This window comes from Vombatus ursinus, unplaced genomic scaffold, assembly GCF_900497805.2.
Source record: "Vombatus ursinus unplaced genomic scaffold, bare-nosed wombat genome assembly UNPS02014770.1, whole genome shotgun sequence".
In the NCBI taxonomy this organism is placed as follows: Eukaryota; Metazoa; Chordata; class Mammalia; order Diprotodontia; family Vombatidae; genus Vombatus; species Vombatus ursinus.
Window position 1 is genome coordinate 34,821,001 of NW_020954548.1, and position 15,641 is coordinate 34,836,641.

At 42.9% G+C, this 15,641-nt stretch overlaps 1 protein-coding gene across 5 annotated transcripts in view; it reads right to left on the reverse strand.

Moving 5' to 3' along the window:
• The window catches only part of TELO2 (telomere maintenance 2), a 32,680-nt gene that overhangs the window by 10,570 nt on the left and 6,469 nt on the right, over positions 1-15,641 (reverse strand). For all 5 annotated transcript variants that reach the window (XM_027862839.1, XM_027862838.1, XM_027862836.1 and 2 more), the window contains exons 4-14: positions 14,796-14,864; positions 8,951-9,098; positions 7,536-7,638; positions 5,689-5,757; positions 5,101-5,242; positions 4,784-4,920; positions 3,562-3,641; positions 3,196-3,300; positions 2,838-2,926; positions 2,137-2,228; positions 1,431-1,547 (exon numbers count right to left, since the gene is read on the reverse strand). In XM_027862839.1, the coding sequence (XP_027718640.1) occupies positions 1,431-1,547; positions 2,137-2,228; positions 2,838-2,926; positions 3,196-3,300; positions 3,562-3,641; positions 4,784-4,920; positions 5,101-5,242; positions 5,689-5,757; positions 7,536-7,638; positions 8,951-9,098; positions 14,796-14,864 (1,151 nt within the window). The remainder of the gene's footprint in view (positions 1-1,430; positions 1,548-2,136; positions 2,229-2,837; positions 2,927-3,195; positions 3,301-3,561; positions 3,642-4,783; positions 4,921-5,100; positions 5,243-5,688; positions 5,758-7,535; positions 7,639-8,950; positions 9,099-14,795; positions 14,865-15,641) is intronic.

Sequence of the window (15,641 nt, forward strand, 5' to 3'; positions counted from 1 at the left end):
TGTGTGTGTGTGTGTGTGTGTGTGTGTGTGTGTGTGCAGGCGCACACACTCCTAAGTATGACCAAAAGCCATTTCTTAATAGATTTAAGTGGCCAAAGGACCACTCAAAAGAATTGCAAACTATTAACAGAGTTCTCAAAGGAACTGCAAATTATTAACAATCCTATGAAAGAATATTCCAAATCGCTAATAAGAGAAATGCAAATCAAAACAACCCTGAGGTCTCACCTCAAGGACAGGAAGAATCTGTGTGTATGTGTATATATGGGTGTGTTTGTGTGTGTGTGTGTGTGTGTGTGTGTGTGGATGTTATGGGAAAATAAGCATACTAGTATGCTGTTGGTGGAGCTGTGACTCAGTACAATCATTATGGAAAATAATTTAGAATTTTGCAAATACAGTGACTAAAATGTTCATACCCTTGATCAAGAGATTCTACTACTACGCTTATACCCCAAGGAGACCACTGATAAGCAGAAAATCCCCATATAAACCAAAATATTTATAGCAGTACTTTTTGTGACAGGAATAAACTGGAAATAAAGTAGATGCCAATCAACTGGGGAATGGCTAAATAAATTGTGGTACATGAATGTAATGGAACACTACCACTCTAGAAATGACGAGTGTGATAAATACAGAGAAACATGGAAAGATCTACATGAACTGATGCAGAGCAAAGTAAGCAAAGCTAAGAAGACAATATACACAATGACTACAACAATGTAAATGGAAAGAATAACCACAAAAAAAAATCAAAAGTGAATATTGCAAAATTACAAAGAACAAGCACTGCTCAAAGAATAGATATGATAAGACATCTCTAACTCCACCCCACCCCACTCCTTACAGAGGACGAAGGGAGATTCGGGGGTGTGGCACACTGAACATATTTTCAGATTTTTCTGATGTACTAATCAGTTATACTAATTATCTTCCTGTTCTTTTTCTTCCTTTTTGTCTTTAAAAAACATTGTTATATGGGATGGCTCTCAGTGGGGAAAGAGTACTTGAGAAAATTATGGTGATATTTTTTAAATGACATCAATAAAACTGTATTAAAAAAAAAAGAAAGAAATAGTCCTTCCTAAGAATATACCATGCCTACTTCAGGTGCCACAGAACTGGAATTTAGAAACTACTATCCCAAATTTTTAAAAAGGGAAGGAAATGGAATCTGAAAACTATATTTCTACTCCTAGAAAATTCTAGAACGTCTCCTTAAAGGGATGGATTGGGATCCTAAGAAAAGGTATGAGTCATCACTAAGATGATGAAGAGGATTTCCTCAAGAATTGGTCATGCCAAAATAAATTAATTTTTAAAAAAAGCAACCCACATATCATGCCCCCATCTTGACATTCACTTCTTTCCTGTATTGTGTTCACCATCGAGATTCTAAGGACATACTATCCATCGTAGGGACTTACCTGTACTGGGTCTGTGACAGTGACAGCCACCAGGGCTCGCTGACGCAACATCTCAAACCCCTCCATACAGGTCTTCTCCTCCAGATGGAGCAGCACCTTGGCTAATTCTGTACTCACCTGCTCAGAGTACACAAAGATATCAGAATTGCCCGCTGTCTACTCTAGGAGATCCCTTTCTCTTCTGCCTCTTGGGCCAATGAAAACGGATAAGCCCTGGAAACCTCGTGGTAGCAGACTGCTCTCAGTGTGACATGCCCTATGGACCTTTACATTGTCTAGCCTTGACCAAAAATAAATAAATAAATAAAGGAATGGAACTTGGATTCGAGCAACTTTTCCTTCCTTGCTCTGCAGTGAGGGGAAAGGGGATGCTCTACTGGCTCCCCAAGCCACGCTGCTCATGTGCTGTTTCCAGTGACTGCTTCTCTGTCCTGTTCTTCAAGGGGCTGATGAAGGGAGAGCACAGAGGAGTCCATGGCAGAGAACCTAAAACTGAATGTGGCAGAAACAGAAGCCAGATCCAAATGTCCTTGTTCCAAGCTAACTCTGATTCTTCTACTGTCTCCATATCACCGTGCTGACATCCAAATGGGGCTTCAAATATCCTGCTTTGTACCTTCTCCACTGTCAGTACGTCATCCACACTGGGAAATCTGACTGCCCCTCGCCTCAAGTGGGAGGGTCACTGTCACCAAGACAGCCCTACCTCTTTTGTTGCTGCTGGGTTCCTCTTGATTAAGCTCTCCAGAACCTGCAGCGTCACTTCCCAGCGCTCCACGTCCTCTGAGCTTGTCAGTGCTGCATTAAACCAAAACAGCACACACACTGAGATATGCTGCTCTCAGCCCCAATGCACCCATCAGAGTCTGTAAAGACAAGCTGTGGGAACTGGATTCCCTTCCATACCTCTAAGGGCATGGTCCCACCTAAGCAAAGGAAGGATCTTACTGCTCAGTGGCACAAAACAGTTCCCCCAAACCAGGAAAGGCCCTAGAAGTGGGGAAGTTTACTAAGGAGCCAGTTACTTGAACACAAAGGATCAATATCATCCCAGTTATTCCAAATTAGCGCTAAGGAAGAAAAGGGAGAAATAAGTCTTACACAGGGCCCACATGCCAGAGACACTAAGAGCCAAGCAAAATTGACAGGTAGGAAGAGGAAGAAACCTATGGGGTGGGTGAGGCACAGATACAGAGGATGGAGAAAGCAAACCCTATACATAGGGAGCTCTGCCTGACCATCAGAGAAAGAGAGTCCTACAATTAAGTCAATGTAGGATACTGTGTCCACTCTAAACACATCATCTCACTGTCAGTCAAAGGCAGCATCAGGGGAAAAGGCTGAGGACAGAACTAAAGGGGAACAGCTGCCACAGGCTGGACAAGTAACCCCACAGAAACCTCCAACCTTCCAGGCAATCCCGGATGTACACTGGAGCCTTGGTGTTCTTCAGCTCTTTGTCCCTTGACATGTCATATGGAACAAATTCATCATCACTGGCAAAGAAAAATCAAGGGAGAAAATAAACAAGTACTCTGGAAGTCACATCTCTTATCTCCATTACCAGCCAACAGACGAAGTCAAGGAACGCTACACAGCTATGCGGACACACTCACTCACCACTGCTTTCGTCATCGCAGCCCATGGCTCTCTGCCTTTTTCCCACTATATGACTCTCATAAGGGTTTTCTATACGGTCCACTGACCTGTCCTTAAGGTGGGTCGTTCCACCATATGTTCCCTGGCAGCAATATGGATACGTTACCTGTCCAGATCCGAGTCAGACCCCTTGTCTTTTTCTTCTTGGTGTGCTTTGCCCTCTGGGCTCAGACAGGCTGGCTGGACTGCAGGTGCTGGCACAACAGGGGAGCTTGGTGAATCCACGTGAGCAACAAAAACAAGAAAAGCAGATCAGTCGTGCATCTAGTGCAGGTCTCCCTCCCTCTGGGGTAATGATCTAAGTTCCCTATGAGAAAGGGTCTCACTTCCTCCTGTTTATTCCACCCACACTCCCATGTTAAATGTCCATGCTGAAAATACTACTTCAAAGAAAGAATACTTTCTAAAATAAACAGGATAACATGTTAACTGGAACACATACACCGAACAAAGAGGCATGGAAATGAGTTACCCAGAAGCTGGAGGGCTGGCATCATCAGGCTTCAAGTTCACCAAGGACAACAATTCTCTGGTCAGTTTATTTTCTTCGTACTATAATAATAATGATGGTGATATTAGCAGCTAACATTTACATGATGCCTTACGTACATTATCTCCTTTTGTCCTCACAACAACTCTGGGAGGTAAGTGCTATTGCTGTCCTCATCTTACAGATGAAGAAATTGTGGCAGAGGTGAAGTGACTTGCCCAGGGTCATACACCTAGTACATGTCTGAGACTGGATTTGAACTCAAGCCTTCCTGACTCCAGGTCCAGTGATGTGCCTACTACACCACCAAGTGGCCTGGGTTAGGTTTAAATGACTTCATTCAACAAAACTACAGCTACAGTATTCTTGGGGGTGAATCATTCAGAAAGAAAGTGAAGCCAGAACAAAGTCTAAGCAGTTCTTTCCCTCAGATTCATTTAGCCTTTAGGAAGAGACCTCATTACAGCTTGGTCTCATTGGTAACCCCACTGCATGATGCCGACCCCACAGATCACATTATAGTGAGTTCCCTATGTACCATGGAACAGGACTTGGTTTTAAGGCCACTAAATACTTTAGCTAAGGCGAGGTCCCTTGATGGTGATGACTCAACAAGCCTGGAGTCTTAGAACTTCTCATGTGTGATCCAGACCCAGCCCCAGGTTCAGGGCCTCCCCCACTCCCCCACTCCACACATTTGCTCACTTGTTTCCCATCTGTTCTCCACTGACTGGCCTAGACCATAGCAAGTCATGAATAGAAAAAACAAATCCACAGGCACTCAATGACCTCTGCCAATGATACTGCTTCCTCTGTGCAGAGAGAAGAAAACTGCCAACATCCAGAGAAGTAATTCTAGGAAGGATTATGACACAGCGGAAAAAGCAAAAGCTTGGGAGTCAGGAGAACTGGGTTCTTGGCTGACCCTAAATAGCTGGGTGACGTTGGGACAAGTCATTCTCCTCTTTTACCTTCAGCAACCTCATGTCACTTGGAAAAAATAAGGCCTTTTCTGCCTACCTTACAGGGTTGAGATGAGTATAAACTAAGAAAAAAAACTTTGAAAAAGATATAAGTGTTATAGAAATGTAAGGCATCAACATTATTGTTATTTGCTGGGCTGGAATATACAGTAAAATGAACAATCACATTATGCTGCAATAAAAAACACTAAGAATGAAGGGACTGCCCTCACCCCTCTCACCTGGAATTTCAGGTGGGGCCCCTCTGAGTGGATTCGGGAACTGATAGTCTCTGCTACAATCATTCCTACATGTCGGACTTGGGGCAGACTACTCTCAATATGGCACTGCACGCCTCCCATCATGGCGGTCAGCAGCTCTGAAATGAAAGCAGGACAGAACAAAAGGAGCTGCACTCCATACTTCCTATGCCAAACATCTCCCCTGATGCCACAAACAAAACAAGTCAGCTGTCCCCTTTTTTCAGGTCAGCTGGAGTTGTTCCCCCCACTATCACTCATATACTAAATGAGGCCTGCACTCAGCCCTGCTCCCTCACCTTCCCTGATGTGGTCTATTTCTGACTCCTTCAGGTGGGACAAGCAGATCAGGATGGCTTTGCTGACATAAAGCTGCTGCTCCACTGGAGAGTGTTTGACGGCACTGCTGCTGCCCCAAGTCTCTAAGAGGTCCTTCAGCACCTGGTCCATGTGGGCATGGGGTCAGATGTGATCTCTGACATCCAACCATCCTTTTGTTCCTCTCATAAGACACAGTCTCATGTAAATACAAACAAACAAACACACACACACACACACACACACACACACACTCTGAGAATATCAAACTAGAAAAAAAGGACAGTCTCAGCTTTGTTCACTGGAAAGAGATTAAATATGAAGAACAGAAGCTAATAAGCCAGCTAGCAGCTGGACAAGAAGTAACAGCTTTGTTCCACTGGGGCAGATGTGCACAAATTGTCTTCCTCTTCCTTCCGTGCTTCTGCCCAAATGGACCTGACCACTCTCAGACAAATGACTTTCCTCAGAAAAACTGGTTTTCCCTGTGCATTGTGCGTTACATGTCTCTTGAAGAGCTGCCCTGCTAATGCCCAAAAAGGAATGAAAAGGGAATTAACAACAGTTACCTGTAAGAGGAGGGTGCGCCGATAGCTGTCCAAGGCCAGGTACCCCAGGAGGTTTTGCAGCACTTCAGTCTGCAACAAAGTCACATGGGTCCTTTCTAACAAAAAATTCCAGGACTTCAGCCCCACCCATGTCTACAGAGGCCTGAAGGCTAACTTATCACATATGCAGGCACACAGAATCAAGTGCCTATCATACCTATACCTGTCTAGAAATGGGTTTAATGTAATGGATGAAACATCAAAAATGCAGGACTCTAGACTCAATTCTGCCAATGACTCTTTTGGTAAATCACTTCCTCAACAAATGAAAAAAGACTTCTCCATCTACTCTTGGATCATCAACTACCTTAAAACCACTTGTTTAATCCTCTTGGTCCTCTCTCCCCACAGGAGGAAAAGAAGATTCTCTATTTCTCATTACATTCACGTCATATCTTGTCTATGTACAACTGGTCTCAACATCAAAATAAAAGGAAGGTCCCCAGCACACTGGATAGCCTACTTATGGAGAAGTTATGAAAGGATATAGACAAGAGGCTCACAGGATGGACAGGCATGAATGGATGACTCTTGGTGTCACTGGAGGAAACATCCAAATTGAGTATGGGAGTTGGGCCCACATTGGGAAGACTTGCACATGAAATATTATCATGCCCTTCAACATCAAACACTCAAATACAGCTAGACTTTCCCTTCTATGGCAGATCAATCAACTGCAGAACACAAACTTGAGCTCTCATCAGGGAGGAACAATATGTTCTAAATGGTTTATAAAGCTTTTGGCACACTTTGGACACCTAAGGACAGTTGTCCTGCAACTTTCTGGTCTGCAGTCCCCTTCAGTAAACCATATGCCACTTCCCCATGCCATCCACCTCTCTCAGTTCTGTAAACCATCCCTAGAACAAATGATCACCATGAACAGTTTATCCCACGCCATTTTAGGGGCTATATTTTTCATAGTAATTTTTGTGAGTGACTTAAAGATCAAGGGAGAGAAGATAGGGAGTAAGTGTAAAAGTAGGCTGCAATATACTTCCAATGGTGACCTACAAGCAAGAAGGCATATCATCAAGTAAACATATGACTGGAAAAAGAGGTAGGTCAGTCATGTAGCAAGACCTCAGAGTAACAAAATGTGCCTATGAAATGTCAAAAAAAAAAAAAAAAAGATGTAGGAGGAGGCAGGAATCGAGCAGATTGGGTAGAACCTCCATGGAAGATCTATGAGAGAACATGGAGAAAAACTGTACAGGTAGGAGAACACAGATGTGTTAGGACTTGTGCCAATAGAAGATGTGCTCACATGGATGACCTTACCAATCCATTAAAGTATTTTGATGATTTGTGTATTTTAAAGCTTAGCTTTAACTTTGAAATAAAATCTAGACCTGGGATCTCACTGGTGCAAGGGACTCCCAGTGTGGAAACTAATGCTACTCCTCACCCCCCAGCCCCCAGTAGATTAGCCACTTGCCTATAAACTCTACCGTTAGGGAGCCACCTACTGGCCCATGGAAACAAGTGATTTGTTTGTGCTCACACAGCTGGTATGAGTCAGAAACAGCACTTGACCCAGGTCTTCTTGACTCCATGGCCTACCTATTCACTATGCTGGGCTATCTCTTGAAGCAGAATATACACGTCACACAAAAATATGTGCCTTTTTAACAAGGACAATAAAAAACATATTTGTTTAAGCTGCAGTTTTGTGCCTGTGGACAAGCAATCCACAAGACCAGTCAGAAGAACCTGCAGGCCCCCCTCTTCAGAATCACTGAGGGGTCCCCTTGCTGAGGGCCCGACAGACCATTCCCACTGACCACATGTCCAATGTGTAATCTTACTGAGTATCTGTACTGCAACAACAGGCATTTCTGGGTCACCACAAACTGGGCTTTCTTGTTCTTCATCACCAGGTTCCCCAGTAACCGAGACAGAACTCTGGCCCTGAAAGAGACAGAAGAGCAGCTGACGGCACAGCAGCCATATGAGCTAATCTGCATCTCCGCACATGTGAAAGGGATACTGCTCCACACAAACTCAGAGCTGCCGGCTCCTCTAGCTATGAAGAAATAAATCGGACCCAAGGTGGAGCATGGTGGATTTACCAAGGGAGAGGTTCACCTGAGAGCTCTGGCCACACCACAGAAATCCCTCTGTCTAAAAGGAGCACCCTCACATCCACCATGGGACTCCCAGCCTTCCCACTCATTATGTTTTGGCCCAGGTATTCAGGAGAGGTCAGGAACAAATCCCCGTGCCAACAGCATTGCCTTTGTCAGCAAACTCGTGCTGGAGTGCAATGGCTGCCTCGGTCCTGTGCCTCAAAATCATTGGGCAAAAGGACAAGTATCAAGAAAAGATGACGATGGGGCAGCTAGGTGGCACAGTGGATAGAGCACTGGCCCTGGATTCAGGAGGACCTTAGTTCAAATCTGGCCTCAGACATATAATACTTCCTAGCTGTGTGACCCTGAGCAAGTCACTTAACCCTATTACCTAGATAAAGAAGAAAAGAAAGAAAGAAAAGATGATGTTGCTTTGCCATAAAAAACTCAAAGGATACAAACTGAGAGCTAGGAGCAACCTCAGAGATCATCTAACCCAGGCATGTCCAATTCAAATGGAAATGAGGGACACTGAAAACACACGTAAGGATCCTGTGGGCCACAAACTAAGAAAACCACTAATGAACATTATCTGTGTTTTGTGGTACTTTTATTTGTTTTATTAACTATTTCCCAATTACATTTCAATTTGGTTCTGGCAGCACAGTTCACAGGCCGATGTCCAACACCTCTGAACCAGACCAACTCCTTCATTTTACAGATGAGGAAATGAAGGCACAGAGAGGTTAAATGACTTGCCCAAGGTCACAGAGGTGGTGTCAGAGGCAGCATCTTTGTTAAGGCAAACAAAAAGCCCATTTACAAACAAGTATTTGCAGAAAAGAAACATCAACAAGAAAAATTAAGGTGGCTACTCCAGTGGATCCTATTATAATCACATGAGGAAAACTCTAAAGAAGCAAAAGAAGATACAATTAATATATCAGCCAAGTGAGTCAGAGCTCTTTCCCACTACTCTCTCTCTAATTTTTAAAGCAGTAGTAGGGATACAGGGAGAATGGCTAGAGCAATTCCCAATACCAGCAGAGTCTCCCAATGGCACCACTATCATCATGTGAAGGGTTTGGGCCGACGCTCTTCAACAAAATGATTCCTGGAGATGCTGGGATGGTGTTTTCATGATCTCTTACCCTGGGGCTTCTTGGATAAGTCCAGACACTACAGCTTCTATCCCCCGATCTGGCACACTTTCCACGAGACGCCAACTCAGCCTCTGCCAGATGCAGTCAGCCTGGGTGAGCTCTGTCAAGTGGGGTACCAACACTCCCAGAATCTCTTCTGAGGGGAAAACAGACAAAAAGACAAGTGACTGGCCTGCCAGGTTCCCAAGGAAGGGTCATCTAATGTGTATATAATTGAGTCAGGCCAGAAAAATAAAGTCCTTCCCAGGGACAGTGACTGTAAATCTTTCTTATATTTCAAAGGGAATTCAAAGTGAAGCAAGTTTCTAGGGACTCTTCTCCTTCAATCCTTCCTAACTTGGTCCACATATTGATCACAGAAAGGATGATATGAATCATAAAAATATGGAGTTCAAAGGGACCTTGGAAGCCATTTAGTGCAACCCTACCTGAAAGAGACACTGAGGCATAACCAATATGGCACTGGAGTCCAGGTCAGGGAGACCCTGAGGGTCTAATCCCACTCTTAGATACTAAGGAGCTGTGCAATCCCAAGCCGTCACTGAACTTCACAGTGTCTCAGTTTGCTCATCTACAAAATGAAGGGGCTGGACAAGATGACCCTGAAGGCCCCTTCCAGTTCTAAGTCTATGATTCTATGACCTATGACCAAGGATCCCCTCTACACCAATTGATCATCTTGCCCCCACATGAAGACTTCCAGTGATCATGGTCACAAGCAAAGATTCAAAAGTGAGGGTAGGCCATCAATGGGAAGCAAGCATGACATTTTTTAAAAGCACAAATTTTTAAAAAAATTATTAAAAGAAAAAAGTCCTCTTGTGAGAAGCCCTGCCTCCAGGGTCAGCCCAACCGACCTCTGGATAGCTCTAACTGTAAGGAAGTTTTTCCTTACAACGTGCTTCTCTGCAACTTCTAGCCTTGCTGATCCTAGTTATGTCCACCTGGACCGAGCAGAACAAGTGTGGCCCCTGTTCACCTGGCAGCCCTCCAAAGACCTGGAGACACCTCTCAGGTCCTCCTCCAGTCTTCTCTTCCTTAGGCTGAATAATCTCAGCTCCTTCCATCAAGTCTTGTATGGGTAAGATTTGAAACCTCCAGCCATCCTGGTCACTCTCCTTTGGATGAGCTCCAGCTCACCAAAGTCCTTCAACCGAGAACAAGCCTCCAAACATGGTCTGACCAGGGCTACGGGGCCCTGTAAGAGCCATGCAGAGGACAGCAGGACTATCACCCTTTGTACTCTGGATGCTATGCCTCTTAATTTAGCCAGGCCTGAAGTGCTTTTTTAGGTGACACATCACACTGCTGACTCATGTTGAGTTTACAGCCCAAGAAAACCGTAAATAGAAAAATGGCTAGATGAACAGATACAGAGATATATATAGATAGAAAAATAAAGCATTTATTAAGCCCTCTCTAGGTGCCAGGCACTATGCTAAACACTGGGAATGCAAATATAAGCAAACCAAAAGGTTCCTACCCTTAAGAAGCTTGCATTCTAATGGGGGAAGACAACACATAAAGGGGGAAATGGAAATCATGAGCAATGCAGCAGACGAAGAGGAGGAGGTTTCCAAGGAGACAGTCCAAGTATGAGTGAGGGAAAGCATGGTCAGGGTCCTTCCTAAAATGGTGGTCCAAGGGAAGGAGTCACTAGTAAGGAGAAGATGAGAATCCTCAGAATGCCAACGTGGCTGTCAAAGGGAAGCATGAGTATTCCATGGAAAGAATCTAGTTGTTGGTAAGGTGAAGCATAGCCGGGGTCCCTTCTACAACTATTTGTGGCTTCTCCTCTTGGCTCTATCACTAATTCGCTATATGGTTTCAGGCAAATAACTTCAAATCTGTGGACTTCAGTTTTTTATGTACAAATCAACAAATACTAATGAATGGTAATAAATGATGAGGACATCTATAAAAATGATATACTATATAATTAAATGTGTTCTGGCTTCCATGAAAGAAAGGGGAAAAAAGCACTTGATCTAAGTGAAGAAAAGAAAACTGGGTAGATAGTTTGGACTAGTGAAGTAGGTCAGAGGTTGAATTTGAGGAGAAGAAATATGGAAAAACTTGGGAGAAAGTGAGTAAAATTTAAAGGATAACAGTCTCCAAACCAGACGCTTGTTCCAATTCCTCTTCCTGGTAGAAAAAAAAGCAGGATCAAGGACAATGAAGGCAGCTTTAAAAGGATTAAAGAAAATTAAAGATTAAAAATCCTCCAGGACACCTCAAGAAGGAAAAGGAGAAGGTGGCTGGGGAATGGCTGAACAAATTACAATACACAAAATGTGATGGAATACTATTGTGCTGGAAGAAATGAGAAGTCTCAGAAAAACCAGGGAAGCCCTGTATAAACTGATGCAAAATGAAGTGAGCAGAACAATTTATACAATAACAGGAGAATAATTTATACAATAACAACAATATGTAAAGACAATCGACTTTGAAAGACTTAGTAATGCTGATCAACACAATGACCAACCATAGTTCCAAAGAACTCATGATGAAACATGTGTTTCACATCCAAATAAAGAGCTAATGGACTCAGATTGCAGATTAAAGCACATTTTCTTCTCTCCTTCTTTCTTTAATTTTTTTTGACATGGCCAATAAGGGAATTTATTATGTGTGGCTATACATATTTGTAATGGGTTTTGTTTTTCTTGCTTTCTCAATGGATGGGAGAGGAGAAAGGACATAATTCGTAACTGAAAATAAAACTGAATTTTTTTTAAAAATAGCTGTTATTACTATCCCCATTTTACAGATGAGGAAACTAAAGCAGACAGAGGGCAAATAAATTGCTCAGGGGTCGCACAGCAAGTAAGTGCCTAAGGTGAGATTCGAACCTAGGTCTTCCTGAATCCAGGTCCAGCACTTTATCCACTGTACTACTTAGTTCTCTCAAATCTCTAAATTCTAAAAGGAACCTAAAAAGTATTGCCAATAATTATGAAGTCTTGGGCAAGAAACTGAAGACCACAGGGGGCATGTTTATGTTTTCTTCAGTTGCTCACTGAAAGCAACAGATGTAAAAGAGAAAAATTAATTTAGGAAGTACACAGCTGGCTAAGAAAGTATTGTTTGAAATTGGGATTTGGACACCAATTTAAACTGTAAGAATAGCAGATTCCTGAGACAGAAATGGAGTATACCTAACAGAGGCTAGTAAAAACATATTTAACAGATGTCTTGCAAGGCTAATCAAAAGGGCTTTAAACTAAAAATGGAGGGGAGAGGAATAAGACTGCCTCTGTATATTCCCCAAGTTAGAGAACATAGAGAGTAGCAACCATGAATAAAAAATAGCAGTTGAGACACCCAAAAGTTTACAGGAGACAAAAACCAAGAAAGAAGCTAAAAGTAAAACCCATGGCCTCAAATACTGATATGCAGTGCCCAAAGTGTAGGCAACAAGCAAAAGAACTGGAAATTCTACCTGAAAAGAGGCAACTTTGACCTCTAGGTATCACTGAGACTTAGTGGGATGAAGCCCATGCCTGAACTACGACTTTAGGCAGGCATATCTTATTCAAAAGAAAACACGATACATAAAAGTGGGAAGGAGCAGCACTTTATCTTAAGAAAGTATACTCAAGTGATGAAATCCAGAAGCCAGAGTAGGGGAAGCACAATGAAGAATAACTGGGCAAAGGTCAACAGAGAGTGAAACAAAAATGATTTTGCCTTTGGAGTATACTACAGACCACCAAGACAGAAAGAAGAAACAGATGAGGAGTTTGGAAAACAGATCACAAGCGTGGCACATAGACATAACATGGCAATGACAGAGGACCTCAAATGCACAGGTAGCTGCTGGACCTAGTTCTCTCTCAAAAGCAGAGTGCCTAATAACTTGCTGACTTGTCTTAGTGATAATTTCATCCTTCAAAAGGTAGAAGGAAAAAGGGGAAATTTGAATCTGGAGGCGATTCTCACTAAGAGGAAAGACTTGCTTCTTGGTGCACAAGTGACTGGGAGCCTAGGAGGAAGTGATTACTCCCTCCTCTTGTTTGCCATAGAGAAGGAGAGGAAATCTGGGCATAGTCTGACATGCACCCTAAACTGTGGTATAGCAAAACAGGGAGGATCCCATGGACTAAAATTCTACAGGCAAAGTCAGCAGGAGGGATAAGAGATACTCAAGAATGAAATTCTAAAGAAACAAAGTGCAACAATTCCAATGAAGAGGAAAAATGAGATTTGTCTGAAAATACTGATGCAGATCCCCTAGAAATGTACAGAAGATGGAAGCTGGGCCAGGCCACAGAGAATGCCTAGAAGAGTATGGAAGTTCTATACAAAGTGTCAGGAGGGCCATTGCTCAGGATGAACTGTGGCTGGGGAAAGAAGCTAAGGACAACAAAATGGGGTAGAAGGGAGTGGTTTAAGCTATACTGGGAGAAAAAATAGGATAAAATAAGGGACAGACCCTTTGCTTGAATGGGACAGTGATAACTAACAACAGAGAGAAGATAGAACTGATCAGTTCTGACTATGCTTTTGTTTTCTCTGCCAAAGAATATGACCTTTGCACTGAATATGACAGAAGAAAAATAATTACCAGAAAGTCAATGCCCAAGATAAGTAAGGAAACAGTAAGACAGTACCAGTCACCTGGCCCATCCTCAAGGACTAAAAGAAAGTTCAGGCAGGATTACTTAGCCCCCATCAGTGACATGTGAAAGATCATGGAAAATGAAAGAACCACAACTTGACAAGGGCAAACATCATCCTGATTTTTTTTTTTTTTAAAAAGAGAGTCTACAAACTATAGGCCAGGGATTTTGATTCCTGGGAAAATTCTAAAACGAATTATTAAAGAGATAGTTAATGACCAACTAGAAGGAGAAGCACCAATTAAAAAGAGCTGCTTGGCTTCCTCAAGAACAGCTCATGCCAAACTAATAAGCTCATTTCTTTTTTGGACAGGATAACTAAACTAGTAGATGAGAGGAATGCTGTAGATAGTTTGCTTAGATTTTAGCAAAACTTTTGGTAAAATATTTCATATTATTCTTGTGAAGAGGATGAAGAGATACGAACTAGATAAAAATACAATTAAGTGACTCAAAGAATAGTTGATAGTGGCTCAGTGTCAGTTTGGTGGAAGGCCTCCAGAGGAGTGCCCCAGGGATCTATACTTGCTCTTGTGCTATTGATGATTTTATCGATGATTTGGATTAAGTCATAGATGACATGCTAATCCAATCTTCCTCTCACACAAAACTGGGAGGAACAGCTAACATCCCAGCTGGCAGGGCACAGCACTGGGCTGAACCTAATAACACAGAATGTAATAGGGATAAATGTAATGTCTAACACTTAGGTAGAAAAAAAAAATCAACATCAGAAGTACAAGATGGAGGAGGGATGGTTAGAAGGCAGTTGCTCTGAAAAAGACCTAGAGGTTTTAAAGAGCTGTGAGCTCAGGCAAGTCAGAATTGTGACGTGACAGCCAAAAAACCAAACTCTCTTGTAGGCTTCATTGTGAAGAAACAGGGAGGTGATGGTCCCACAGGACTCTGCCCTCATCAGATCTCAACTGGAGCACTGAGTTCAGTTCTAGCCATGGCAGCTTACAGAGACATTTATGAGCTCCACAGATTGATCAATGACCGGCTGTTGGGTATGTTACAACAGGGATTTCTTTCATGTACGATCTGGACTAGATGGATGCCCAGGTTCCCTCCAACTTTCAAATTCTGAGATCCCGTAACGCCTCCCTGCATAAAGGATGGACTCAAATAACAGACGCACAAGAGCTTCAACAAGCATAAATTACTAATATAAGTTGTTCCTGTCATCCAGATTACAAGATACTCACTTTGTCTCCCGTGGATGCAGACTTTTGCTAGTATTTGAGATAAAAAGCAGATGGAACAATCCGAGCCTCCTAGAGTAGGAAAAAAAATCCATAGAATTAAGGGAAATGAATATACTTAATAGCCACCCTGTCCCCACTGAACTCTCCTGCTGACCTAGATTTTCACTCATCCATTTACTCAACAAATATTTATGCGGTGCCTACTATGTACAAGGCCCTGCACCAGGCACTAACCAACAGTGGCAGCCACCTGAGAGACCCAAGAAACAGCTGTGAATAAATTACCAAGTAGGAAGTACAGCTCTGTGTTGTAGAGGTCACACATTTGGATATTCCCCTGCCTTCAGGGCACTTATGTTCTCCAGGGATATGCCCCTAAACCTGCATGGGGGTGGCAAGAAGAGCCTGGGAGTATGAGATCAAAGAAGGGCGAATCTCTCTGGCCCCCTACCAACCAGGAGCTGAAACAATGGCCTTTAAAGAAAAGCACTGCCAGGTTCATAGAGTTTTCCTCATCCACTTCTAGAATGTTCATTTACAAACACAGCAATATGCTTTCAAAAATGTAAGTTATTCTTTCCAACGTCAACATTTTATGAGTTATGGCAATGCAAAGGGGTGCCACAGGTCCATGCTGCTGCTGCTGGGGATGGCACTTCTATTTGCTTTAAGTTTTACAAAGCACTTTACAAATAGCATCTCAATTTATCCTAACAATGACCCAGGGCATAGGTGCTATTATTATCATTCCCTCTTTACAGATGAGGAAACTGAGGTGAACAGGGTTAAGTGACTCGACCAAGGTCACTCATCTAGTAAGTGTCTGAGGCCAGATTTGCACTCAGA